The following is a 26,972-nucleotide window of genomic DNA, read 5'->3' on the forward strand; positions in this document are numbered from 1 at the left end:
ATTAAAGATTAATGTTTCTAAGGGTGAAATGCTCCTTTAAATCTATTCAATGCAAGAACTTTTCTGGAAAACATCCATATTATTCCCTGTGTAGTGTAGGATAATATCATAAAAATTCTAGACTTTTTAAGCACACGTGCTAAACTGTCCGCTTTTAATGCTTATATCTTCTGTATGCAAATGTTTATTCATATCAAAATGCTTTTTGCATAGTTGTGTTTGACACATAAAATGTCTCTGGTTACGTATGTAACGTTTGTTTCCTGAGAAAGGAACTATATACTTCCTGGCTCCTGCGTCACCCTGTCTTTTTCGTTAAGCCTCACCATTGGTTGAATTTAATATACTCATTCAGACGCACCTACCCCTGGAGGTGTCCCCAAAGTGTCACCGAAGTGACGCTGCCGGAGTTCCCTCGAAAAGGAACTGTAACAATGTATCTTAAAAGGTAACATGATGTAACCTTACTCTCACTTGAAATGTGTCCCCACATTTAGTGAATTTGAGGGTATCGGACCTGGAAAGTCCTTGAAGTTAACTAAGGTGTGGGAACCCTGTGTGTTGTTTTAAACCATTGTTGGGTCAAATTAATATGATCATTTGCTGGGTTGATTTAGCCCATCAGCTGAGTTTGTCTCTTTTTGAACCAATGCCGGGTTGAAGAAGACCAGGCATAAAATGTTTGATAAGAAGCTGTTAGTAACCTTTCATTAAGATTTTGGCATTATGAACTGTACTTTTTAAAAATGTGGACCCAGCATTCGGTCAAAAAGGGATAAAACCCAGCCGGTGGGTCAAGTTAACCCAGAAAATATTTATATTTGACCCAACAATGGGTTAAAACAGACAGCCCAGCATTAAGGGTGTATGACACGACTAGATTGCAAAACTCAAAACCATTTCCTCTGATATAATCTTTTGAGCAGATGCATTAGCAGACCTTTAAAACAATATGCCACAAAACTGATATGCTGAAATATTTATTCTATATTATTGCACTGATTTACATACATACATTTGACTGATCATGGCAAGGGATGTACCAAAAAAAGATTGTTCATTCCTCATTATTTCCACATTCTCTGTACATGTAGATTACAGTGTACAGTACACAAGCATCAAACACCTATTTAAGGTCGCAGTTCCTAAATTTTATGCTTAATTAAAGATAATCGTGCAATCATAATACATTCCTCAGGGTTGCTTATTTTAACATTCTTCGCTGTCATTGGTTCTGCTTTTCATCTCTTATTTATTTGTTTCTCCGGGACTTTTGATGTTTATTTTGTCCTCCTCGCTGTTTTCTTTGACCTGCTCTGTCTTCTCCAGAGCTTTGACATCTGATTTTATTGCTGTATCAGATTTTGCTGATTCTGTCTGTTTGGTTTCTTTTGGGACAGTTTCTTCACTTTTTATATCTTTGGTGTTTCCACTGTCAGAATGAGGTGCTTCAGCTTTGTCAGGTGTCTTCACTTTGCTCTCCTGAGTTTCTTTTTCTACCGGCTTTGCATCAGGTTCCTTGGATTTAGGGGTTTCATAACTCTGCGTTTCATCAACCTTCATGGTTTCATCAACCTTCATGGTTTCATAAATCTTCTTGGTTTCATCAACCTTCTTGGTTTCATCAACCTTCTTGGTTTCATCAACCTTCATGGTTTCATCAACCTTCTTGGTTTCATCAATCTTCTTGGTTTCATCAACCTTCTTGGTTTCATCAATCTTCTTGGTTTCATCAACCTTCTTGGTTTCATCAACCTTCATGTTTTCATCAATCTTCTTAGTTTCATCAACCTTCTTGGTTTCATCAACCTTCTTTGTTTCTCCTTGGCTTGGTTTCGCACCGTCAATGCTGCTGTCTTTGCTGTCCTCTTGTTTCTTTGACTTTTCAGGCTTTGATATTTCTTCGGTGACTTTTGAAAGTTCCTCTTGTGTTTTTTCTGATGCTTCTAAATCGACACTTTCGTCTTTTTCAGTTTTCACACTGTCTTTTAGTTTATCAGCTTTGCTCTCTTCTTCTTTGGTAGATTTTTTAACTGTTTGTTTCTTTTCCTCCTTTTTTGATTGAACCTCTTTCTCATCTACTGCTATTTTGCTTGTATCCTCTTGATCCATACGCTCAGATTTTCCAGCTTCTACTTTGACAGTGCCTGTAATCTCCTTTTCTGGGGAACTTATGTTCTTGTCCTTCATGTCCTCTTTGTGTCCAGAAGTTGTCTTTTGTCCATTCTCAGCATTTTCGGGTGCTGGCTCTGGGTCCAGTGTGGGAGTGTCCATCTCTACAGATTTCTCTGGAGTTGTTTCTTTCTCTTTGTCTGCAGTCTTAGATTCCTGAGATATGACTATGACTGCAGCATCTTTGTGTCCATCATCTTTGGGTCCTTGAGAAGCAACCTCAACAGTCTGCTCACTGGGTTTATTGTTTACTTGAGCTGTTGTTTCAGGATCGTGTGGCTCCTGAGATGTTTTGTCCTCCGGTATAGAATCAGATTTTTCTGGTAGTACTACTGACAGCTCCTCTGTCATATCTAATTTTGGGACCTCTTTCTGTGGCTCCTGAGATGTTTTGTCCGCGGGTATAGGATCAGATTTTTCTGGTATTACTACTGACAGCTCCTTTGTCAGATCTAATTTTGGGACCTCTTTCTCTGCCTCTTTCGCTAATTTTTCTGTCTTTACATCATCTTGTCCAGATAGATGTGACTGTGCTATTTCTGCTTTCTCCTTCATGTCATCCTTTAGATCTTTTGCACTCTTTGTTTCTATTTTGTCATCTTTGTTTTTTGAAGAAGACTTGTCTTGAATTGGTGTAGAATCAGTGTCCATATCCTCATGTACCTCAGAAACACCTGTCATGTGTTCACCTGCTGTGTCTTTTGTATCATCATCACTTTTGTCAGTCGGTTCGACTTCTTTTTCTTGTGTCAGATCTAATTTTGGGACCTCTTTCTCTGCCTCTTTAACAAATTTTTCTGTCTTTACATCGTCTTGTCCAGATAGATGTGACTGTGCTATTTCTGCTTTCTCCTTCATGTCATCCTTTAGATCTTTGCTCTGTGTGCTCTTTGTTTCTATTTCGTCATCTTTGTTTTTTGTAGGAGACTTGTCTTGAGTTGGTGTAGAGTCAGTGTCCATATCTTGATGTACCTCAGAAACATCTGTCATGTTTTCACCTGCTGTGTCTTTTGTATCCTCATCACTTTTATCAGTCGGTTTGACTTCCTTTTCTTCTGTCATATCTAATTTTGGGACCTCTTTCTCTGCCTCTCTAACTATTTTTTCTGTCTTTACATCATCTTGTCCAGATAGATGTGACTGTGCTGTTTCTGATTTCTCCTTCATGTCATCCTTTAGATCTTTGCTCTGTGTGCTCTTTGTTTCTATTTTGTCATCTTTGTTTTTTGTAGGAGACTTGTCTTTAATTGGTGTAGAATCAGTGTCCATTTCCTGATGTTCCTCAGAAACACCTGTCATGTGTTCACCTGCTGTGTCTTTTGTATCTTCATCACTTTTATCAGTCGGTTTGACTTCAGTTTCTTCTGTCTCTACTTTTTGGCTACCTCTGCTGTCCTCCCTGCCGTCTTCTGGTTCTCCATCATTATCTTCTGGTAAAGTCTGGTCTTCATTATCTTTCTCACTGGTTTCCTCCTCTGGCATGTCACCCTCCCCGGTCTTGTCAGACCCAGTGTCTGATATCTCCACATCTTCTCTGGTTGTCTCTGTAATAATCTCTTCAACAAATTTGTACTGAGGCTCTGCTTTGCGACCTCCCCCCTGTCTTTTGACGCAAGGGAGAGTATAGATGGGTGACTGTCTGTAAATGTATGGTACTGAAATGTCTGCATCTGAGACTGTAGAGTACCTCGACTCTTCACCTTCCAAAAGTTGTCTGTAAAAAAAAATACATTCAGAAATGATAAAAAAATCCAAATTCATTATGGACTCAACTTAAACTGACAACTCTACATAGTAATGCTTTTTATTGACTGATATAGATATCTAGAGACCAGTGCAGCTGATAACGCTCACATATGTAGGCTCTTAATGCTGCCGGGTTATTTTAACCCAATGCTAGGTAATTATTGTACAGAACACATGTTGGGTTATAAATAAACCTATGGTGGGTTGTTGTTAACCCAACCATGAGTTAAAACAACCCAGCATAGGTTTATTTATTAACTCAGCATTTGTTTTGTCCAATATTTACCCAGCGTTGGGTTAAAATAACCCAGCAGAATTTAGAGTGATTGTAAAAGTGATGTATTTCATACTTTTTTAAACTATTTTACTTTAACACAATATTTACTTAAATATATGAACGAAATACCACAAAATATCTAATTGAATTGTACACTGCAATCGCAATGGACTTAGACAACCCCAAACAAAAAATGACTTCTGATAATCAGCCAATTGGCTACAGTCATTCTACAATAATTTCTAAATCAGCCAACGTATCATTTTGTATATTTATCCACAACTGTAAAATAAATCAAAGACGCACCTGTATGAATAAATTTCAGCATCTAGTGCCACTTTCACATTGAGAAGATCCTGGTACTCTCTGAGATGGCTGCTCATTTCATATTTAGCATTTTTCAGCTCGAAGTCCAGCTCTCTTATTGTGTCCTGCACCAAAAATAAAACAAGTAAACAACTTGTAAATGCATTAAATACACAGAAAGAGCCTGAATTAGTTTTGAATGTGACAATATGTACAGTAGTGATCAAAAGTGATGTCCAATTCAAATATATTATTAGTTGTTTTAAATATTTTATACACGTTCTGTAGTCAATTTGTGTGTGTGCTCTTTTATGTCCCTGCACACTAATGTCTTTGGCTAAATAATTTTGTCAAATAAATAGGCCTAACTGTATATTTTGCTTTCTCTTTATGTTAGTAGCTATATTAAGGTAAGGTTTATATTAAAATGCATGCTGGCTTACCTGATAATGGTGGATTTCAGCATTGTGTCGCTGCTCAAGATCATAAAGTTGCTTCTCCAAAGCTTCTCTCACACCTTTCACAGAGTCGAGCTCAATGTGTTTGGACTGCAGTTGTCTTCTGTGTTCATTTATCTCTGCTTTAGTGGCCATAAGTGCTTCTCTGTTCACCTCAGCACTTTTAGTCAGTTTGCCGAGCTGTGTGCGATAGCGCTCTTCGATGTATCGGGTGTCAGAAGCGGTGTGACCTTCGAGCTTCACCCTGATGTCCCTCAGAGCCGCAGTGACATCACTAATACCAAAATCACGCTTTTCTGTCACCTGACTGTCCTGAATCTGCACCATTAACTCGGTTACCTCACTCTCATGGTTTGACTGCAAGAAGCCGATCTCGCCTTCAAGTGCTTTTGCTTTCCTGTCCATCTCTTGTTTGGCTAAATTTGCCTCATTGATGCATTTCTTCATCACTGAGATTTTTTCCTCAGCATCAGCTCGGTCACGAGTCTCTTTATCGTACCTGCCCCGTAAAGTGTTGAACTCATCCTCCAGGTTTTGACGTGTGATCTCTATCTGATGCTTTTGAAGGCTCACCTCACGAGCCTGTCGCCTCAGGTCGTCCAGTTCAGATTCATACTCTTTAGACAGAGAGGTTGAGGATTTGGCCGTGTGTCTAATAATCTCAATCTCTCTCTCCAGGGCTCTGTTGTGGTTCTCCAGGTGATGAACCTTCTCGATGAATCCGGCGAAGCGGTCATTGAGCCCCTGCAGTAACTCTTTCTCACTCGTTTTCCTCATCCCACCTGCCAATAAGTTTGAAACATCTAAACTATCATGCCCGAATTCATTTCCTCTCGTTTGTGTTGTCGACCCAAAGGTAAACGCACTCCTCGAGAGCAGCTGTGATGAAGGACGCGCCGCCTGATGCCGGTACTCATCCCGAGTCCTGCCAGGTGAATGAAGAAGACACTCCATCGCTAGGCTGATGTGTTTTCTTTTGCAGCGTTTGGTAACAGACTTGTGCTCTTTATATATGCTGAAATACATGCAAGGTTGGCGAAATAGAGCTGTCCATACTGTTTAAATGCAGCTCTAACAGCTCAGCATCCTGCGCGTGCAGTCTCAATAGCCTACGATCTCCAGGGGACTGCTGTGACATCACACGCACTCACTGATCCCACTCAATCTTATTCACATTACTGCAAACTCAAGCAAATTTATTTTGCATGATTTTTATTATGTGTGATAAATAGCATTGCCATGTGTTAAATTAAAAAATAAAAGGTTTTAATTTGGTTTAGTTAAAAAAAATAGCCTAAAGCAACTGTTTTCCTGAGCTCGTGAACATTTTTTTGGGAAAGAGATACCTGGCCTTAAATCCAACAGCAACCAGCAGGGGAATTCAGGATGGGATGGGTATATTGTCAAAAGCAATCATTTACCAAAACCATTTCATAACACCCCTTTTCCTTTGTAGTTGTTTTCTCATAGACATTCAGATTGGGTCAGCTACACATTTATTTTATCATCGATCTCCAGCACTGCCACAGTAAAGAAATGGGACAGGGTGCATATCTGTGGCATTCTGTTGTTTTTATTTCTCAGTTCTGGATAGTTGTGGGTTTGTGTCTCTGATTTCATCATTTGTATTGTATCTGATATTCCTTAGTCGTCTGAATGCAACTCAAGCAACCTCTTAACTCTATTAAAGGTTATACCTGCTATTATTTAAATACTGTTATATTGTTTTTTCTTTGTATGCGTGCAAGGACAAGCTTAAAATGTTTCAGTTTCCTTGTCAGCCATCAAGACTAAACTGTTGGATGTAAAGCTGCCCTTAAGCAGTTTTGGGGTAGCCTTATTTGGGGATGGTCTTATAAAATAAAGTGCTGGTGCTCAGGGGCGGTTCTAGGATTTCATTCTTATGGGGGCTTAGCCCTCAGTGATGATGTGAAGAAAGCATTGTGATGCCTTTTTGCAAACTAGGACCAGTATTACTATTAATAAATGAATGTAGGCTATACATTACTCTTCTATATAGTTCCAAGCCCTTCTGATTTTTATTTAATCTAAAAAAACAAACAGACAAACAAAAAACTCTTGTACAGATATAAAGATATAACATTTATTTATCACTATTATTTATTATTGTGTATCTTGAATTAAAGTTTATGTATATTATATGTATATTCAAAGTTTAATGAATACTAACAATTTATATGATAATTATATTTATACGAGTCAGACTGTACTTTTCGCTTGTAGCATGCATAACCCAATTCATAAACTAACAACAACCTGCACTGATTCTAAATATGAATGTAATAAACCATACATGACCCCTTTGGTTCCTGATCGGAAAATAAAAAGCTGTTGTGTCTTAAAACAACATAAGGCTGAGTAAAAAATGGAAGGATGTTTATTTTAGGGGCTTATAACCTTTATCATGACTATGAAACTGCTACAATCACTTTATTCATCATCTCTTACCTGTCTCTGACCCCTTCAATCTCTCAAACTGTTTCTCCACCTGTTTGCTCTCCTTTGCAGCATTTATAAAACGTTATATATCCATCTATAAAACCAAACAAGTCACTGAATGTTGTTTATAGTCTCTTATTTGTGTGTTTCATATACAAAATGTGTGAGTGCACTGGGTTTGTTACATGTCATGTGTGTTTGTGTGTGTGTGTGTGTGTCCGTGCGTAGCTTATGTGTGATGGCGGTGTTTACAGAAATTTCGTGGGTTAAACTCAAAATTATACATTTCTCAATTGCACATTCGAAAACTTAACATCATATTATTCACAGCTGGCATTACTGTTAACTAGAAAAAGGCAAAAATATAGATCTTGTATTGCAAAATGTGTCATGACGGTAAACTTAATTAAAACGTCACGGCTTCAGTTTGCAAAGCAATTTGAATTATAAACGAGGGATAACTAATATTAGCTTATTTAAGACGGAAGAATATTCTTATATTTTGCAGACATGACTGCACTCATACAGGCTAGCAAACAAATTAAAACATTAGCGAAAATACCTTCTGAGCTCCCACGCTGGATACTTTATGAAACAATGATTTTAAGTTTGCAGGCAGCTGCCTCTGTGTATGACGCTCGCGCGCTCCTCCACTACTACACTGGCGGTTACAACACATGCGCAGAACAGCAAAGCTAATCAAATGCCTCATAAACTCGTAATTCTTTTTCATCTAACTGTCCTGCATTTTGCATTATTTTAATTATTATCTGCAAATAAATTGTTTTTACAAATAAATAAAACTTCAGAAAATATATTTGATAGTTTTGGTAGAAAATTTAAGACAAATTTTAGGGGGGCTAAGATGACAGATAGGGTGGCTGGAGCCCTCCTAAAAAGGGTCTAGAACCGCCCCTGCTGGTGCTCCTGAGCTGGCATGGCTGGCTTGCTCATGTTTTTAATTGCAGCACAGGCGACTATAGGGATCTGACAGTAATGACTGAATAGCTCCTGTGAGTGTGGTTTGATTTCATTACCTTTTGCTCCCAGTGTTGCATTATGACCCCGATTCCCTGAGGCCATGCTTTCACAAAACCTCCTTATGTGTAAACTTTTCAATAAACTATTTAAACTCATCTACAATACAGTTCTTGTTAACTATGGTGCAAATGGTTATCAAACCCTAAACTTTGTGTGTACCCTATGTAAGTGAAGATAAACTGGTGGGTTGGAAGTTTAAAATATGTTCCAGTGCAGTGGTCATTAATAGCCTTATTTAAATGTGTACAGTCCCAGAAAAAGGTCAAAAAGTTGTCAGAGGGACAAGGTACCTTTAAAAAAAGTTCCTAATATGTACCATTTTGGTACAGATATGTACCTTTTTAGGTACAAAAGTGTACTTTTTGAAAAGCTACCACCCATACATGACCTTTAATTTGGAGAGCGTACCGGATAAAATGCTGGGTTAATTTCAACCCAAAATGCTGTGTTCAGGGTTCCCACGGGTCCTTGAAATCCTTGAAAGTTTGTGAATCTGGGGGAAAAAATTCAAGGTCCTGGGATGTTTTTGAAGAAATACATACATAGATACAGGTCATTGAAAGTGCTTGAATCGATTTTATGCAAGAAGTTTTCTGGAAAAAAAATCCATATAATTCCCTGTGTAGTGTAGGATAATATCATAAAATTCTAGACTTTTTAAGCACACGTGCTAAACTGTTCGCCTTAATGCTTATATCTTCTGTATGCGAATGTTGATTCATACCAAAATGCTGTGTTTGACAAATGAAAACGTCTCTGTTTTTCCTAAGAAGAGAACGAGGCGCTGCCTTTCCCTTTTTATACTTCTTGTGTCTCTGTAATGCCATCTTTGGCAATATTTCAGATAGCGATATACTTCCTGGCTCCCGCGTCACCCTGTCTTTTTCGTTTAGCCTCACCATTGGTTGAATTTGATATACACATTAAGACTAGGGCTGGGCAAAAAAATAGATTTATCGATTAATCGTTTTTTTTACGTGGTCGATTCAGAATCGATTCTCAAAGAGCAGAATCGGTTTTTTTTCTGCAAACATTGAATGTAAGATTAATGTTAAATTACTTGTCTTCTTCACTAGATGTCACCCTCTTTTTTGCCGATGTTACCAAGGAGCGAGAGGCGAGCCTGTCATTCTTTCATTCAGTGCTTAAAATGGCGGTTTTAGGTGCGTCATCAACATTGATGCCACCTTCACATAAAAAGTAAGAGGTATGGAAGCATTTTAGATTTCGCAAGCAAGACGACGATGATAGTGTTGTGGTTTTTGATTTCTTTTTATTAATTACCCACTTGTAAACTTATGTTCACTGTTATTTTTTATTAATATAGTATTTGTATTAAATCTATATTCATTGAGTTGAATCTAGTATAAAATCCGACGAGAACCGGAATCGAAAATTCAATCGAAATCGAATTGATTTGATAGCTTGTGAATCAAAATTGAATTGATCTTTAACATCTGAATCGATACCCAGCCCTTATTAAGACGCACTTACCCCTGGAAGCGTCCCCAAAGTGTCAACGCAGTGACGCTGCCCGATTTCCCCTGAAAGGGAACTGTAACAATGTATCTTAAAAGGTAAAATGATGTAACCATTCTCTCAGTTGAAATGTGTCCCCACATTTAGTCCTTGAATTTGAGGGTATTGGACCTGGAAAGTCCAATTCAATTGAAGTTGAAGTTAACTAAAGTGTGGGAACCCTGTGTGTTGTTTTAACCCATTGTTGGGTCAAATTAATATGAAAATTTTCTGGGTTGATTTAGCCCATCTGCTGGGCTTGTCTCTTTTTGATCCAATGCTGGGTTGAAGAATACCAAGCATAAAATGTTTGGTAATGCATCAGATTACACACTTAAAGTCCAATGTAAAACCTAGGTTCTGAAGCCAAACCACAAAGCAAGTTTTAGAAGCTGTTAGTAACCTTTCATTAAGATTTTGCCATTACGAATAACTGTACATTTTAAAAATGTGTACCCAGCATTCGGTCAAAAAGAGATAAAACCCAGCCGTTGGGTTAAGTTAACCAAGAAAATATTTATATTTGACCCAACAATGGGTTAAAACAGACAGCCCAGCATTTAGGGTGTATGACACGACTAGATTGCAAAACTCAAAACCATTTCCTCTGATATAATCTTTTGAGCAGATGCATTAGCAGACCTTTAAAACAATATGCCACAAAACTGATATGCTGAAATATTTATTCTATATTATTGCACTGATTTACATACATACATTTGACTGATCATGGCAAGGGATGTACCAAAAAATGATTGTTCATTCCTCATTATTTCCACATTCTCTGTACATGTAGATTACAGTGTACAGTACACAAGCATCAAACACCTATTTAAGGTCGCAGTTCCTAAATTTTATGCTTAATTAAAGATAATCGTGCAATCATAATACATTCCTCAGGGTTGCTTATTTTAACATTCTTTGCTGTCATTGGTTCTGCTTTTCATCTCTTATTTATTTGTTTCTCCGGGACTTTTGATGTTTATTTTTTCCTCCTCGCTGTTTTCTTTGACCTGCTCTGTCTTCTCCAGAGCTTTGACATCTGATTTTATTGCTGTATCAGATTTTGCTGATTCCGTCTGTTTGGTTTCTTTTGGGACAGCTTCTTCAGTTTTTACATCTTTGGTGTTTCCACTGTCAGAATGAGGTGCTTCAGCGTTGTCAGGTGTTTTCACTTTGCTCTCTTGAGTTTCTTTTTGTACCGGCTTTGCATCAGGTTGCTTGGCTTTAGGGGCTTCATTACTCTGCGTTTTATCAACCTTCTTGGTTTCATCAACCTTCTTGGTTTCATCAACCTTCATGGTTTCATCAACCTTCATGGTTTCATCAACCTTGTTGGTTTCATCAACCTTCTTGGTTTCATCAACCTTCTTGGTTTCATCATCCTTCTTGGTTTCATCAACCTTCTTGGTTTCTCCTTGGCTTGGTTTCACACCGTCAATGCTGCTGTCTTTGCTGTCCTCTTGTTTCTTTGACTTTTCAGTGTTTCCACTGTCAGAATGAGGTGCTTCAGCTTTGTCAGGTGTCGTCACTTTGCTCTCCTGAGATTCTTTTTGCGCAGGCTTTGCATCAGGTTCCTTGGCTTTTAGGGCTTCATTACTCTGGGTTTCATCAACACTCTTGGTTTCATCAACCTTTTTGGTTTCATCAACCTTCTTGGTTTCATCAACCTTCATGGTTTCATCAACCTTCTTGGTTTCATCAACCTTCCTGGTTTCATCAACCTTCCTGGTTTCATCAACCTTCTTAATTTCTCCTTGGCTTGGTTTCACACAGTCAGTGCTGCTGTCTTTGCTGTCTTCTTGTTTCTTTGACTTTTCAGTGTTTCCACTGTCAGAATGAGGTGCTTCAGCGTTGTCAGGTGTCTTCACTTTGCTCTCCTGAATTTCTTTTTGCGCAGGCTTTGCATCAGATTCCTTGGCTTTTAGGGCTTCATTACTCTGAGTTTCATCAACCTTCTTGGTTTCATCAACCTTCTTGGTTTCATCAACCTTCTTGGATTCATCAACCTTCTTGGTTTCATCAACCTTCTTGGTTTCATCAACCTTCTTGGATTCATCAACCTTCTTGGTTTCATCAACCTTCATGGTTTCATCAACCTTCTTGGTTTCATCAACTTTCTTAATTTCTCCTTGGCTTGGTTTCACACAGTCAATGCTGCTGTCTTTGCTGTCCTCTTGTTTCTTTGACTTTTCAGTGTTTACACTGTCAGAATGAGGTGCTTCAGCATTGTCAGGTGTCTTCACTTTGCTCTCCTGAGTTTCTTTTTGCGCAGGCTTTGCATCAGGTTCCTTGGCTTTTAGGGCTTCATTACTCTGAGTTTCATCAACCTTCTTGGTTTCATCAACCTTCATGGTTTCATCAACCTTCATGGTTTCATCAACCTTCATGGTTTCATCAGCCTTCATGGTTTCATCAGCCTTCATGGTTTCATCAGCCTTCATGGTTTCATCAACCTTCATGGATTCTGTGACTTTTGAAAGTTCCTCTTGTGTTTTTTCTGATGCTTCTGAATTGACACTTTCTTCCTTTTCAGTTTTCACACTGTCTATTTGTACATCAGCTTTGCTCTCTTCTTTTTTGGTGGATTTTTCAAGTCTTACTTCTTTTTCCTCCATTTTTGATTGAACCTCTTGGTGTTTCTCTTTCTCATCGACTGTTATTTTACTTGTATCCTCTTGATCCATACACTCAGATTTTCCAGCTTCTACTTCGACAGTGCCTGTAATCTCCTTTTCTGGGGAACTTATTTTCTTGTCCTTCATGTCCTCTTTGTGTCCAGAAGTTGTCTTTTGTCCATTCTCAGCATTTTCGGGTGCTGGCTGTGGGTCCAGTGTGGGAGTGTCCATCTCTACAGATTTCTCTGGAGTTGTTTCTTTCTCTTTGTCTGCAGTCTTAGATTCCTGAGATATGACTATGACTGCAGCATCTTTGTGTCCATCATCTTTGGGTCCTTGAGAAGCAACCTCAACAGTCTGCTGACTGGGTTTATTGTTTACTTGAGCTGTTGTTTCAGGATCGTGTGGCTCCTGAGATGTTTTGTCCTCCGGTATAGCATCAGATTTTTCTGGTATTACTACTGACAGCTCCTCTGTCATAACTAATTTTGGGACCTCTTTCTCTGCCTCTTTCACTAATTTTTCTGTGGTTACATCATCTTGTCCAGACAGATGTGACTGTGCTGTTTCTGATTTCTCCTTCATGTCATCCTTTAGATCTTTTGCGCTCTTTGTTTCTATTTTGTTATCTATGTTTTTTATAGGAGTCTTGTCTTGAGTTGGTGTAGAGTCAGTGTCCATATCTTGATGTACCTCAGAAACATCTGTCATGTTTTCACCTGCTGTGTCTTTTGTATCCTCATCACTTTTATCAGTCGGTTTGACTTCCTTTTCTTCTGTCATATCTAATTTTGGGACCTCTTTCTCTGCCTCTCTAACTATTTTTTCTGTCTTTACATCATCTTGTCCAGATAGATGTGACTGTGCTATTTCTGCTTTCTCCTTCATGTCATCCTTTAGATCTATTGCGCTCTTTGTTTCTATTTTGTCATCTTTGTTTTTTGTAGGAGACTTGTCTTGAATTGGTGTAGAGTCCGTGTCCATATCCTGATGTACCTCAGAAACACCTGTCATGTGTTCACCTGCTGTGTCTTTTGTATCATCATCACTTTTATCAGTCGGTGCGACTTCATTTTCTTGTGTCAGATCTAATTTTGGGACCTCTTTCTCTGCCTCTTTAGCTAATTTTTCTGTCTTTACATCGTCTTGTCCAGATAGATGTGACTGTGCTATTTCTGCTTTCTCCTTCATGTCATCCTTTAGATCTATTGCGCTCTTTGTTTCTATTTTGTCATCTTTGTTTTTTGTAGGAGACTTGTCTTGAATTAGTGTAGAGTCCGTGTCCATATCCTGATGTACCTCAGAAACACCTGTCATGTTTTCACCTGCTGTGTCTTTTGTATCATCATCACTTTTATCAGTCGGTGCGACTTCATTTTCTTGTGTCAGATCTAATTTTGGGACCTCTTTCTCTGCCTCTTTAGCTAATTTTTCTGTCTTTACATCGTCTTGTCCAGATAGATGTGACTGTGCTGTTTCTGCTTTCTCCTTCATGTCATCCTTTAGATCTTTTGCACTCTTTGGTTCTATTTTGTCATCTTTGTTTTTTGTAGGAGACTTGTCTTTAATTGGTGTAGAGTCAGTGTCCATATCCTCATGTACCTCAGAAACATCTGTCATGTTTTCACCTGCTGTGTCTTCTGTATCTTCATCACTTTTATCAGTCAGTTTGACTTCAGTTTCTTCTGTCTCTACTTTTTGGCTACCTCTGCTGTCCTCCCTGCCGTCTTCTGGTTCTCCATCATTATCTTCTGGTAAAGTCTCGCCTTCATTATCTTTCTCACTGGTTTCCTCCTCTGGCATGTCACCCTCCCCGGTCTTGTCAGACCCAGTGTCTGATATCTCCACATCTTCTCTGGTTGTCTCTGTAATAATCTCTTCAACAAATTTGTACTGAGGCTCTGCTTTGCGACCTCCCCCCTGTCTTTTGACGCAAGGGAGAGTATAGATGGGTGACTGCCTGTAAATGTATGGTACTGAAATGCCTGCATCTGAGACTGTAGAGTACCTCGACTCTTCACCTTCCAAAAGTTGTCTGTAAAAAAGAATACATTCAGAAATTATAAAAAAAATCCAAATTCATTATGGACTCAAATTAAACTGGTAACAAAACTCTACATAGTAATGCTTTTTATTGACTGATATAGATATCTAGAGACCAGTGCAGCTGATAACGCTCGCATATGTAGGCTCCTAATGCTTCTGGGTTACTTTTAACCCAATGCTGGGTAAATATTGGACAGAACACATGTTGGGTTATAAATAAACCTATGGTGGGTTGTTGTTAACTCAAGATTATTGTTCAATCCCAGTGGTAATATTTAATTTTTAAAATATTTAAAAATATTTAATTGCATTGGACTTTGTAGGGTGGCCATTCATGCCAGTTCCGCCGGACACGTCAAAACAAGGTTTCGAGTGCGTTCCCCGGAAGTCACGTTGGTCGACCGCATACCCTGTATGTCATCAAGGTTTAATATTTCGGGTTCAATTTCAGAAAAGCATCCTTTACATTTCAAGGTAAGAATGAAACTACAATGATTGTATGTCTAAAAAAAAAAAATCTTAATTTTCTAATGTATTTTAAACTGAAATGTGAGAAACCTCTATGACGTATGCGGTCGAGCAACGCGACTTCAGGAGAACGCACCCAAAAACATGTTCGGGAGGTGTCCGGCGGAACTGGCCCGAATGGCCACCATTGGACTTAGCCAACCTAAAACAAAAAATGACTTCTGATAATCAGCCAATTGGCTACAGTCATTCTACAAAAATGTCTAAATCAGCCAACGTATCATTTTGTGTATTTTTCCACAACTGTAAAATAAATCAAAGACGCACCTGTATGAATAAATTTCAGCATCTAGTGCCACTTTCACATTGAGAAGATCCTGGTACTCTCTGAGATGGCTGCTCATTTCATATTTAGCATTTTTTAGCTCGAAGTCCAGCTCTCTTATTGTGTCCTGCACCAAAAATTAAACAAGTAGACAGCTTGTAAATGCATTATACATACACAGAAAGAGCCTGAATTAGTTTTGAATGTGACAATATGTACAGTAGTGATCAAAAGTGATGTCCAATTCAAATATATTATTAAAGTTGTTTTAAATATTTTGTATTCATGTTGTGTAGTCAATTTATGTGTGTGCTCTTTAGGGCTCAACATAAAGGACTGCCCGGGGCAGTTGGAGCCATTCGGGCCAGTAAACCGGATTGTCACTTGCCCGATCGGGCCAGTGCTTTGCCATCAGTCACTAAAATATATGTGATGTTTTGTACAGTTTGCCATCAGTTTCCAGGTAAAGTATGGAGCCTTTTTCGTTAGAACAAGCAAATAGTGTTAACAAAACCAGAAACTCAAGTGAAAAGCAGACAATATGTAGCTTGCATGGTATCAAAAGGGTTGCACATAACTCTTTGTCTGCTCCACTGAACTTAATGGCAAAACGTATGAATAAAGAGAATTTTAAGCACATTGAAAGACATATCAACACTGCATATTAATAACACTGTTTCAAATTATGAATAAAATGTATATGTATACTTGACTATATTTTACTTTTGAATTATTATTTTAAATATGTGACACTAAAATCTTTCCGGGCCAGTATAAATATTATTTGTGTTGAGCCCTAGCTCTTTTATTACATTTTTTTTGACATTTGTCCCTGCACACTAATGTCTTTGGCCAAATAATTTTTCCAAAAATAGGCCTGTATGTACCATTGAGGTACTAATATGCAGTATCTGGTACTTCCTACTTCTGAGGTACTTTTTTGAAAAGTTACCACCCCAGTGACAGCCAGGGACTATTTTTTTCTGACATTGTAATATTTTGATGCTTTAGTCAAACCGGTAAAATAATTAAAAGCAAATTTTGTACAAATACCCTCACTTCTGTCATATAAATATTATGTCTACATGAAAGTATAATCACAATATAATAATACAATTATGCATTATCACTAAATGTTGCTTTCTCTTATGTTAGTAGCTATATTAAGGTAAGGATAATATTAAAATGCATGCTGGCTTACCTGATAATGGTGGATTTCAGCATTGTGTCGCTGCTCAAGATCATAAAGTTGCTTCTCCAAAGCTTCTCTCACACCTTTCACAGAGTCGAGCTCAATGTTTTTGGACTGCAGTTGTCTTCTGTGTTCATTTATCTCTGCTTTAGTGGCCATGAGTGCTTCTCTGTTTACCTCAGCACTTTTAGTCAGTTTGCCGAGCTGTTTGCGATAGCGCTCTTCGATGTATCGGGTGTCAGAAGCGGTGTGACCTTCGAGCTTCACCCTGATGTCCCTCAGAGCCGCAGTGACATCACTAATACCAAAATCACGCTTTTCTGTCACCTGACTGTCCTGAATCTGCACCATTAACTCTGTTACCTCACTCTCATGGTTTGACTGCAAGAAGCCGATCTCGCCTTCAAGTGCTTTTGCTTTCCTGTCCATCTCTTGTTTGGCTAAATTTGCCTCATTGATGCATTTCTTCATCACTGAGATTTTTTCCTCAGCATCAGCTCGGTCACGAGTCTCTTTATCGTACCTGCCCCGTAAAGTGTTGAACTCATCCTCCAGGTTTTGACGTGTGATCTCTATCTGATGCTTTTGAAGGCTCACCTCACGAGCCTGTCGCCTCAGGTCGTCCAGTTCAGATTCATACTCTTTAGACAGAGAGGTGGAGGATTTGGCCGTGTGTCTAATAATCTCAATCTCTCTCTCCAGGGCTCTGTTGTGGTTCTCCAGGTGATGAACCTTCTCGATGAATCCGGCAAAGCGGTCATTGAGCCCCTGCAGTAACTCTTTCTCACTCGTTTTCCTCATCCCACCTGCCAATACGTTTGAAACATCTAAACTATCATGCCCGAATTCATGTCCTCTCGGTTGTGTTGTCGACCCAAAGGTAAACGCACTCCTCGAGAGCAGCTGTGATGAAGGACGCGCCGCCTGATGCCGGTACTCATCCCGTGTCCTGCCAGGTGAATGAAGAAGACGCTCCATAGCTAGACTGATGCGTTTTCTTTCGCAGTGACAGACTTGTGCTCTTTATATATGCTGAAATACATGCAAGGTTGGCGAAATAGAGCTGTCCATACTGTTTAAATGCAGCAGCTCAGCATCCTGCGCGCGCAGTCTCAATAGCCTACGATCTCCAGGGGACCGCTGTGACGTCACGCGCACTCACTGATCTGCAGAATCCCACTCAATCTTACTCACATTACTGCAAACTCAAGCAAAATTATTTTGCGTGATTTTTATTATGTGTGATTGATTTATTACGTGTGATAGGCTAAATAGCATCGCAATGTGTCAAACTAAAAAAATAAAAGGTTTTTAATTTGGTTTAGTTAAAAAATGACACAAATAGCCTAAACAACTTTTTTGTTTTCCTGAGCTCGTGAATATTTTTTACGGAAAGCAGAAAATAACGTTTTATTATTGATTTTAGGCTGTTACTGCATATTGTTGGATATTGTTCTTGTGCACATATTTTACTGACGTAACATGATTTTTCATGCTATATTATTGCGTGTGTTTGTGCTGCTAAAAAGCACGAGTCAGCTTCACTTTCACACATGCTGAGCTCTCACTGAGCTGGATTCAACCCAGCAGCACGAGCAGCCAACAGTTCCACATGAACCGTAGTAGGCTATGCATATGTGAGTGCATCTATAGTCTCAAAAAGACACATTGTATGGGAGGCCAAATTATCTTTTAATGTATCCAGCCCTACTCGTCGTAATTATATTTTTACTAGTAAGAATTAAATTAAAGAGCTCTATAATTAAATTTTTACTAGTAACAATTACAATTACAGAGCTCTATAATTCAATTATTACTAGTAACAATTATGATTGTAGAGCTCTCTAATAGAATTATAGAGCTCTGCAATTGTATTTTTACTAGTAACAACTGAATTGTAGAGCTCTATAATTCAATTTTTACTAGTAACAATTTTTATTACAGAGCTCTCTAATTGAATTATAGAGCTCTGCAATTGTATTCTTACTAGTAACAACTGAATTGTAGAATTCTTTAATTCCATTCTTACTAGTAACAATTCTAATTAAAGAGCTCTATAATTGTATTCTTACTAGTAAAAACTCCTATTCATGAGATGCTAAACAGATGCGAGGTTGCAGCCATTTCCTTACCAAGTACCGCCTGTAATAGCATGTGATTCAAAATAAAAGTCCTTTTACGGCCTGATTTGACATATTCATATATATATATATATATATACACACAGTCAAAATTATTATTATTAAAAATGTCTACCCTGATATATAAGTTTAAATGTTTATTTACATATCAAATTACTTTTTTTACATGAATTTTGCTGGATGCTACTTGGGAGTGACTCGGGAGTATATATTTTATTACATAACTCTATGGCGTGGTGGTACTGTTACTGACCTACGAAACGGGAGAGTGAGGTTCAAATTTCCTCTCAAGGCAAAATTTTTGTTTTATTATAATTTAGAATCAAGCGACCACAGTTACAATTTTAACATAGAATTGTACATATGTTGATCTCACGATGTCAGTGTGACAGCTGCACTATATAAAGCTGACAGAAACACAGAAGTAAAGTTTATCCTAAGTGTACACAATTACTTGATTACTCACCTTTACAGTAGTATAATTCTGCAGTATCAGATTATTGAACCACATTTTTCTTGTGACTGCACGACATTTTGGATAAAAACTTTTGCTCAAAGTTTAAAAAAATTGTTCTACAGAAATACTACTTTCAGTCTTGCCAGATTACTTGCACTCTAAAAATGGCTGGGTTATTTTTTACCCATAATGGGTAAATATTGGACAGAACACGTGCTGGGTTAAAATTGATGCAATGCTGGGTTAATTTTAACCCAACTGCTGGGTTATTATACCCCATGGTTTCATAACAACAACCCAACATTGGGTCATTTTCAACCCAGCACGGGGTAATTTTTAACCCAGAATGTGTTCTGTCCAATATTTCCCCATTATGGGTAAAAAATAACCCAGCCATTTTTACATTGTGGTAAACTAAAGATGTAATCATACAGTATGCTATGGCCTTTGCAGTCACTATAGCTTAACAAAACACATGAAGGGTTAAAGAGACACAAGGATGATTTCAGGGGTAGACAATCTGTTTTATACAATTTTAGTTAACAAAGCACTCACAGAAAACAAACAACTGCCATAGAACTACTACCTGTTGGTCAGAGTGAGAGAAATACACGAAAAAAGAAATACTTGAACATGTTCAAATCAGTTATTTCAAATCTCAGATTTAAATGACCTCTCAAGAACTTAAACTTTATGTCAATGGCTTCAACACAGCAATGTTAACACACCACAGCAGATCTATAAACAGCATATTGGTGCATCCACCAGCACAACACTGGAGAAACAGCTTCTCATCTTCTATCTTTTCTTCAGCAAGTTTAACCAGGCAGTCCTCAGCTGGTGGCAGTTAGCTACTGTATGCCTACCCAGAGGAGCAACAGAGAAAAAAGAAAAAGTGCAAAACAATATTTAGTGAAAACACAATAATAAGACAGAGCACACACTTCCACACATACATAATATATATCTTAATGTTAAATAATCTTTATTTTATATAATAAAATATAATCAATATTACTGTGGTAGTTTACTGTAAATAGATTTGGACACAGCTCTATAATTGTAAAAAATATTAATAAAATTAATCGGTATTAAAGAGGGAAACATGCTCAGCGCCCTGCACAGACAGATTCCGCAGCACAGTCCTGCCAAAATGATGACTTTTAAAAAAAAAAGACATATTATTATACCAGTACAAAACTGCTAGACATGATAAACAGGTCTGTTAACAAGCAGCACCCGATAAGCTGTTAATATACAGTAGGATTTAAAAGTGCATGTGCAGGAACGCACCTAAATATTATACTAAAGGTAATATCAAAATTAACCTAACTTACCTCTGTAGCATAATCCTTATGGGCATGTATAAAGTGGGACATCAAGGAGTATCCAGTCATTAATTATGCACGTCATGTCTTGGTACCGGTTGTACATTTGGCGCTGTTACAGTAGAGACAACAAATTAAACGAATACTGAAAGTAGACAAAATTAGACCACAGATCATTTAAATAAGGCATCGGTAGATTGATAATCACTATTGACATTAATCTGTATCATTAATAAATTAAGTTAGCTTAATCAAAATGGTAATACAATGAGTATTCAACAAACTTTCAGACGGAAGACAGCAGGCTAGCATGCTAACAAGCTAATATGGAGTTTGTTTTGAGTAGCTTTGGCTAACATTTTGTTAACTTTGCTGCACAATTCAAGACACAACAACTGTTTTAACGTTAAACAAATTAAACGTAATATGCAGTACTTACGTTGATTGTTGTCCATCTTGTCCATGCTACTCGCGTTTCCATTGTTATTCAATGCAAGCCAGTACTATCAACGCTAACAATGTACCTCAAGCCCAAAATGAACCGCAGCGTTTCACTGAAATATGCTACTAATTAGTTGATCTTGTGTAAAAACCCCGGCCTGTTGTCAAAGTCAGAGCTGAGGCAGAAGACACGAGCAAGTGGTGTTGTGTTTGCAAACTGACCACGCCCCGTATGAAAATAAAGTTATTGTTATCAGCAAAATATTCTCTTTATTAATGACATCTGTTATTTCATGACTTTGCTACTTACAGTAATATATTATTATTATAAACACTGCAACAAAAACCAGCCAAGTTTCCCCCAGTCAACTTTATACGACCTAGATGAATATGCATAAGGCACGATTAGCATAATAAGATGGCGCTAAATACAGAGCTCTGTAATGCAATTGTTACTAGTAAAAATTGCAATTATAGAGCTCTACAATTGAATTCTTACTAGTAACAATGTGATTACAGAGCTCTATAATTGAATTACAGAGCTCTGTAATTGAATTCTTACTAGTAAAAATTGCAATTTAGAGAGCTCTACAATTGAATTCTTACTAGTAGCAATTTGATTACAGAGCTCTATAATTCAATTACAGAGCTCTATAATTCAATTTTTACTAGTAGCAATTCGAATTAGAGAGCTCTGTAATTCAATTCTTACTAGAAACAATTACAATTAGAGAGCTCTGTAATTCAATTTTTACTAGTAACAATTGAATTACAGAGCTCTCTAATTAAGTTACAGAGCTCTGCAATTACACATATCTTTAATGTGTATTTTTACTAGTAATAAATCAATTAAAGAGCTCTGTAATTCAATTGTTACTAGTAAGAATTGAATTACAGAGCTCTCCAATTGTAATTGTTACTAGTAAAAATTTAATTACAGAGCTCTATAATTGTAATTGTTACTAGTAATAATTGAATTACAGAGCTCTCTAATTAGAATTGTTACTAGTAAAAATTGAATTACAGAGCTCTATAATTGTAATTGTAACTAGTAAAAATGTAACTACGGAGCTCTATAATTGTAATTGTTACTAGTAAAAATTGAATTAGAGAGCTCTATTATTAAAAATGAATGGAAGTCAATGGAGACATATGACTAGTAATAATTGAATTGTAGAGCTCTGTAATTGTAATTGTTACTAGTAAAAATTTAATTAGAGAGCTCTATAATCATAATTGTTACTAGTAAAAATTGAATTATAGACCTCTGTAACTGTAATTGTTACTAGTAAAAAATGAATTGTAGAGCTCTCTAATTGGAATTATTACTAGTAAAAATTGAATTAGAGAGCTCTACAATCGTACTTGTTACTAGTAATAATTGAATTATAGAGCTCTGTAATTTAATTCTTACTAGTAAAAATATAATTACGACGAGTAGGGCTGGCTACATTAAAAGATAATTTGGCTTCCCATACACATTGTGCATTTTAAACTTTTTAATATATGCCCCTCAAACATTTGGTAAAGCACCGTAAGTTAAGAATCTTGTTGATTGTTTTGTACTTAGTTTCTGATTGTTAGGCAGGCACAGGCAATTTAAGTACCGGTAGGCTACAGTAGCCTATATTTCCAACATTTCTTTGTTTTATTATGGCTCCCAAACAAATCTGCTATATTTTAAGTTGTTCGTTTTTAATGAGATTATGTGAAGTATTTTTATAAAATGAGTTATTCATAAAAATGACACAGAATCGAATCTTGATGTAATACTTTTACTGAGAGATTAACACGGATTTAATCAGTATTTTAAAACTAGACAGTTATAAACACGCTGGTTACATTACATTGTTGTTTAACAATTCTGATTACACAGTGACCACCATGGACAAAAAATAAAGCACAAGCTGAAATCACATTACATGAGTTAATACATTATGGGGCAGTTTTCCGGACAGGGATTAGACTAGTCCTAGACTAAAATAAATGTATGAGCTGTCCAAACTGAAAACAACTTCCACTGACATCTTAAAATACATCAGTGCCTTTAGTTTCAAAATGCACACAAGTAATTTTTTTAAGTAAGGCATGTTTGTTAAAACTAGTTATATATTTACAAATAAAATTAAGGCCTTGTCGTGGATTAAGCTAATCCTTGTCTGGAAAACCACTCATATTTCTTCTTACTGGTTTAGAAAAGTATCTTGAAAGTAAACCATAACATTCTTAAATATAAAGATTTCTAAAATGATCTTTGTCTGGTATTTGGTTCCATGAAGAACCTTTAACATCCACAGAAGCTTTCTGTTGCAAAGTTCCTTAGCAGTGGCGGCCGGTGACTGCTTTTTCAAGGGTGCACAATGCGAAGTTTGCCACAACATGTGTTTAGCCCGTCATGTGTGTGGCTTGTCATGTTAAAATATGTGTTCAGCGCATCATATAAACCTATGTGCATCACGTGTCATGTCAAAATACATGCCTGCTGCAGACGCTTTGAAGGGGTTTATGATAAAAGAGATCCTCACTTTTGCCAGATACTCGCTTAATCTCACAATTTAATGCAATTTATTTGTATTTATATATGCTTTTCACAATTGTTTAATTGTTTTAAAGCAGCTTTAAATTAATAAAAGCAGGACAAAACACCAACAAATCATTGGACAATATAAGAAGCAGAGTACATCGGCTAAGATTAATCAAAGTTTAGTGTTAAAGGAACAGTATGTAAGAAATGTATATCAATTAATCATAAAATGGCCCTGATATGTCACTAGACATTAAGAAATCATTTTCATTTTAAATACTTATATCACTGACAACAGTGGTCTGGCCAGGATATTGTCATTTAAAAAGTGGAGTTGCAGCCCTCAACTGATATTTATGTTGTCATGTTGTGTATTGCCACCAGTTGTGTGATTGCAGTACCAGTTTTAGCCACAAGTTTAGTGATTGCAATACCAGTTTTGGCCACAATCCTACATACTGTTCCTTTAAGTGAGTGTCTTGTGAGTATTTTGTGAATGTGAGCGTTTCTTTTATCATAAACCCTTTCAATGCGTGTGCAGCAGGCAGATTGTTTAACATGATGCACATGGTTCACACGACGCACATATTCTGAATTTGCGCCCCTCGGAAGAGAACTCACTGGCCGCCACTGTTCTTCAGACTATAATAAGCTAAAATTCTTTGACTAAAAGGTTTATAAGGAATTAAAAATGTTTCTTCTAAGGCTTTACTGAAGAACCCTTTATAGAACCTTTACATTTTTGTAGATTGTTACATATCAATGAACAGAGAATATGATATACCTTTTTAACTTAGCCTAATTGTGCTCTGTTTTTAATGAATCAAAAAACTTCTGGATTTGGTATGTGTCACTTCTGTCACGCCGAAGCACTTTATTTAGTCTGTTTCTGCAGGCGTTCCATTCAGTAGACACCCGATTCAGCATCAATCCTTGTTTGTAATGCTCAACTGCTGTTGACTCATAGTTCAACCTGTAGAGTTGAAAGTCTCCATACATGCGATGCCAGGCTTGAAGATCGGCTGGTTTGAGGTCAGGAAGGGCCAACAACTCCTTGAACTTTTGTTCTGCTTTAACAGTTTGCTTTACTTCTGAGTATCTTAGAGCTAACTCCAACTGTGGGTATATGAAGCCTGGATTTAAACTAGCACCCTTCTCTAAATGGTGAATGCATAGGTTAAGCAATCGTGGGTTGTGTATGTCTTTTATCTGCATGGCCTTCCAGCGATAATTGTTGGCAATCTCGTGATGTAAACGTGAAGAAACCGGTGCTTTCTTCAGCATTCCAAGCAAAACTTTCAGAGCCATGTCATAACACTGTTCTTTCTTCATAAACTTGGCAACACGCAAAACGACACCCAGGTTATCCGGGGCCATTTTAAGGGCTTTGTTCATGAATTCCCATGCTTCAGCGTTCCTGGTGTTCTTGTAACATTTGAGTCCCAGATATACATAGATCATTGCATTGTCTGGGTCCAGTTTCAGTGCTTTCTTTAACTGGACCACAGCAGGAGACTCGTCAAAACGTACACGTCTGAACTCACCAACCTCCAGTCCCTCTAGACGGAAAAGAGAAAAGGCATAACCTGTGTTCCATTCCTGATCATCGGGATCTTTCTGTACGGCTTCAAAGAAAATTTCCTTGGCCCTGATGTAGGATTTTTTAGAAAACTTAAGAAATGACCAGGCCTTTTCACTTTGGACCTCTCTGTGAAGATCTGTTGGAGATGAGGTGGGAAAAGCTGTGAAAATATCTTTCACTTTCTCCACATAGGTTTGGGCTTTGCCCCCATTTCCCATGATACTGTGCACCCAAGCTAAGTTTCCATACGTCACAATCAAATTTTTTTCATTGCCCGAGTGTTCCTTCTCTGCTAGTTCCAAGTTTTTAAGTGCCTTGTCATTTAAACCTTGTAGATGTTTAATGAAGGCCAAAAAGTTGAATTCTCTGTGTTTTAAGTTTCCTCCATATTCACATTGCACTGCTAGTATTTCACAGACTTTGACATCAAGGAAATTAAGATCAGCATCTTCCTTTCGCAAGCCCCAAGTAAAGTGACAGGACAGTTTTTTAAGATCCTCCTCCGACATTTCTTAATGAAAGCAAAGAGAAAAATAAATGTAGGATTTTTCAAATGTATTATTATATTTTTGCAGATTTTTATTGAATTTTGTTCCTTTTAAATGTTTGATTTATTTTAAACCAACCAGATGATCTTCAGAAATTATATTACAGAAAGATCATTAAGCACCAAACAATAAATGTATATGTGTGTATGTGTATGTGTATGTGTATGTGTATGTGTATGTGTATGTATGTATGTATGTATGTATGTATGTATGTATGTATGTATATATGTATTTTACTGCACATTTATTGTTTGGTGCTTAATGATCTTTCTGTAATATGTAACGATTTAACATAATAAAATAATATAATAAATTGTAAACTAACTATTAAAAAAATGCTTTTATGTTTTATTTGTTTATTTTAATCTTAGCTTTATTGTATTTAAATGTCGATGGTTTTCATTGCAGTAATAGATATTAATACAGTAGGCTTTTCAGTATAGGTTTTGCTTTGAATAATTATTGCCTTTAAGCAACAAATCCTTTTTTTAAAATCCTAAAAAACAGTATTAAAAATGTACATGTACTGACAACTGACAGCCTTAAAACAAATAACACGTCTTACCTTTTGCAAATAGTTGAAGCACAGGCTCCTCTGGTGATGTTATGTCTTCACATGGTCTCAGTACACGATTATATAATCGGTTATCTACTGCACTTTGCCTATTTTGGGTTAATATACTAGTTAAGTTTCGCTTTCCACTTAAACCACAGAATACGTATAAACGAAACTGTGCGACTCACTGTGCTACAGTTAATTTTAATGTCACTCTGTTTGACACTAGGCATTGACTTTATTCTTTATAATTATTTCTTTTATCTCACTTTTATCTGTCTTTTCCTTTAGTTTAACCCTAACTTTATGGCTGTTTTTGCCATCTTTCATTGTCATGTTGATGTCTATTTTTGTCATAGTTTCGTTTTCCACATGTCATCTTGTTTGTGTTTTGTAAGTCCTCCTGTTTATTTTGCATGACGTGACGACTTTGTACACTGTAAAAAATAAAAAAGCATTGAATATAAAAATAAGTAATTTATACGTCGGATTATTATTTAGCTGTTTCTGACTGTTAAATACCACAAAACAGACGAGAAATTTTATTTTAAAAGAATAACCTTATAAAATAATTTGGGATTAAAACAGTTATTAAACTGAGAAAACTTTATAACGTAACTTATACGGAGGAATGTCTCCATCTAGCGGCTAAACCTTGTGAAATTGATAAACCTACTTATACTGGCACGTGCGTCCAGTTAGCAAAACATTGAATTATTGACAAATAATATATAATGCGTTCTTTTACAGAGATTGATGGTTGTTTCA

The 26,972-nt window shown here is 37.1% G+C and overlaps 3 protein-coding genes and 1 long non-coding RNA gene across 6 annotated transcripts; all 4 read right to left on the reverse strand.

Annotated features, from left to right (window-relative positions):
• Nucleotides 1–964: 964 nt before the first annotated feature.
• On the reverse strand, nt 965–7,438 carry LOC135787311 (uncharacterized). 2 transcript variants are annotated; one of them, XM_065297190.2, is made up of 4 exons: nt 4,945–7,438; nt 4,502–4,626; nt 1,630–3,886; nt 965–1,575 (listed from the first exon to the last, which is right to left on the reverse strand). In XM_065297190.2, the coding sequence occupies exons 1-4, from the start codon at nt 5,983–5,985 to the stop codon at nt 1,249–1,251; spliced, it is 3,750 nt and encodes a 1,249-aa protein (XP_065153262.1). In that variant the 5' UTR covers nt 5,986–7,438; the 3' UTR covers nt 965–1,248. The 2 variants fall into 2 exon arrangements, with proteins under 2 accessions (XP_065153262.1, XP_065153261.1); XM_065297189.2 differs by having other exon boundaries at nt 965–3,886.
• Nucleotides 7,439–10,647: 3,209 nt separating this feature from the next.
• LOC135787310 (uncharacterized) lies at nt 10,648–18,273 on the reverse strand. 2 transcript variants are annotated; one of them, XM_065297188.2, is made up of 4 exons: nt 16,637–18,273; nt 15,438–15,562; nt 11,328–14,631; nt 10,648–11,273 (listed from the first exon to the last, which is right to left on the reverse strand). In XM_065297188.2, exons 1-4 carry the CDS (start codon nt 17,603–17,605, stop codon nt 10,929–10,931), a joined length of 4,743 nt encoding a protein of 1,580 aa, XP_065153260.1. In that variant the 5' UTR covers nt 17,606–18,273; the 3' UTR covers nt 10,648–10,928. The 2 variants fall into 2 exon arrangements, with proteins under 2 accessions (XP_065153260.1, XP_065153259.1); XM_065297187.2 differs by having other exon boundaries at nt 10,648–14,631.
• A 740-nt stretch (nt 18,274–19,013) lies between these two features.
• Nucleotides 19,014–21,431, reverse strand: LOC135787629 (uncharacterized). Its single transcript, XR_010547132.2, has 3 exons — nt 20,993–21,431; nt 20,563–20,665; nt 19,014–20,087 (listed from the first exon to the last, which is right to left on the reverse strand). It is a non-coding gene; the product is annotated as an uncharacterized lncRNA (long non-coding RNA).
• Nucleotides 21,432–22,755: 1,324 nt separating this feature from the next.
• On the reverse strand, nt 22,756–26,871 carry ifit8 (interferon-induced protein with tetratricopeptide repeats 8). Its single transcript, XM_065297183.2, has 2 exons — nt 26,214–26,871; nt 22,756–25,611 (listed from the first exon to the last, which is right to left on the reverse strand). The coding sequence occupies exon 2, from the start codon at nt 25,607–25,609 to the stop codon at nt 24,317–24,319; it is 1,293 nt and encodes a 430-aa protein (XP_065153255.1). The 5' UTR covers nt 25,610–25,611; nt 26,214–26,871; the 3' UTR covers nt 22,756–24,316.
• Between the last annotated feature and the right edge of the window lie 101 nt (nt 26,872–26,972).

This window comes from Paramisgurnus dabryanus, chromosome 20, assembly GCF_030506205.2.
Source record: "Paramisgurnus dabryanus chromosome 20, PD_genome_1.1, whole genome shotgun sequence".
Classification (NCBI taxonomy): Eukaryota; Metazoa; Chordata; class Actinopteri; order Cypriniformes; family Cobitidae; genus Paramisgurnus; species Paramisgurnus dabryanus.

Excerpts from the sequence above, each read along its gene's own strand:
- LOC135787311 (XM_065297189.2), bottom strand. The coding sequence starts at position 5,985 with ATGTATTTCAGCATATATAAAGAGCACAAGTCTGTTACCAAACGCTGC. Across the intron at positions 4,627-4,944 it reads CTGAAATCCACCATTATCAG|GACACAATAAGAGAGCTGGA; the intron begins GTAAGCCAGCAT and ends TTTTTGGTGCAG. Across the intron at positions 3,887-4,501 it reads GCTGAAATTTATTCATACAG|ACAACTTTTGGAAGGTGAAG; the intron begins GTGCGTCTTTGA and ends TTTTTTTTACAG.
- LOC135787310 (XM_065297187.2), bottom strand. The coding sequence starts at position 17,605 with ATGGAGCGTCTTCTTCATTCACCTGGCAGGACACGGGATGAGTACCGG. Across the intron at positions 15,563-16,636 it reads CTGAAATCCACCATTATCAG|GACACAATAAGAGAGCTGGA; the intron begins GTAAGCCAGCAT and ends TTTTTGGTGCAG. Across the intron at positions 14,632-15,437 it reads GCTGAAATTTATTCATACAG|ACAACTTTTGGAAGGTGAAG; the intron begins GTGCGTCTTTGA and ends TCTTTTTTACAG.
- ifit8 (XM_065297183.2), bottom strand. The coding sequence starts at position 25,609 with ATGTCGGAGGAGGATCTTAAAAAACTGTCCTGTCACTTTACTTGGGGC.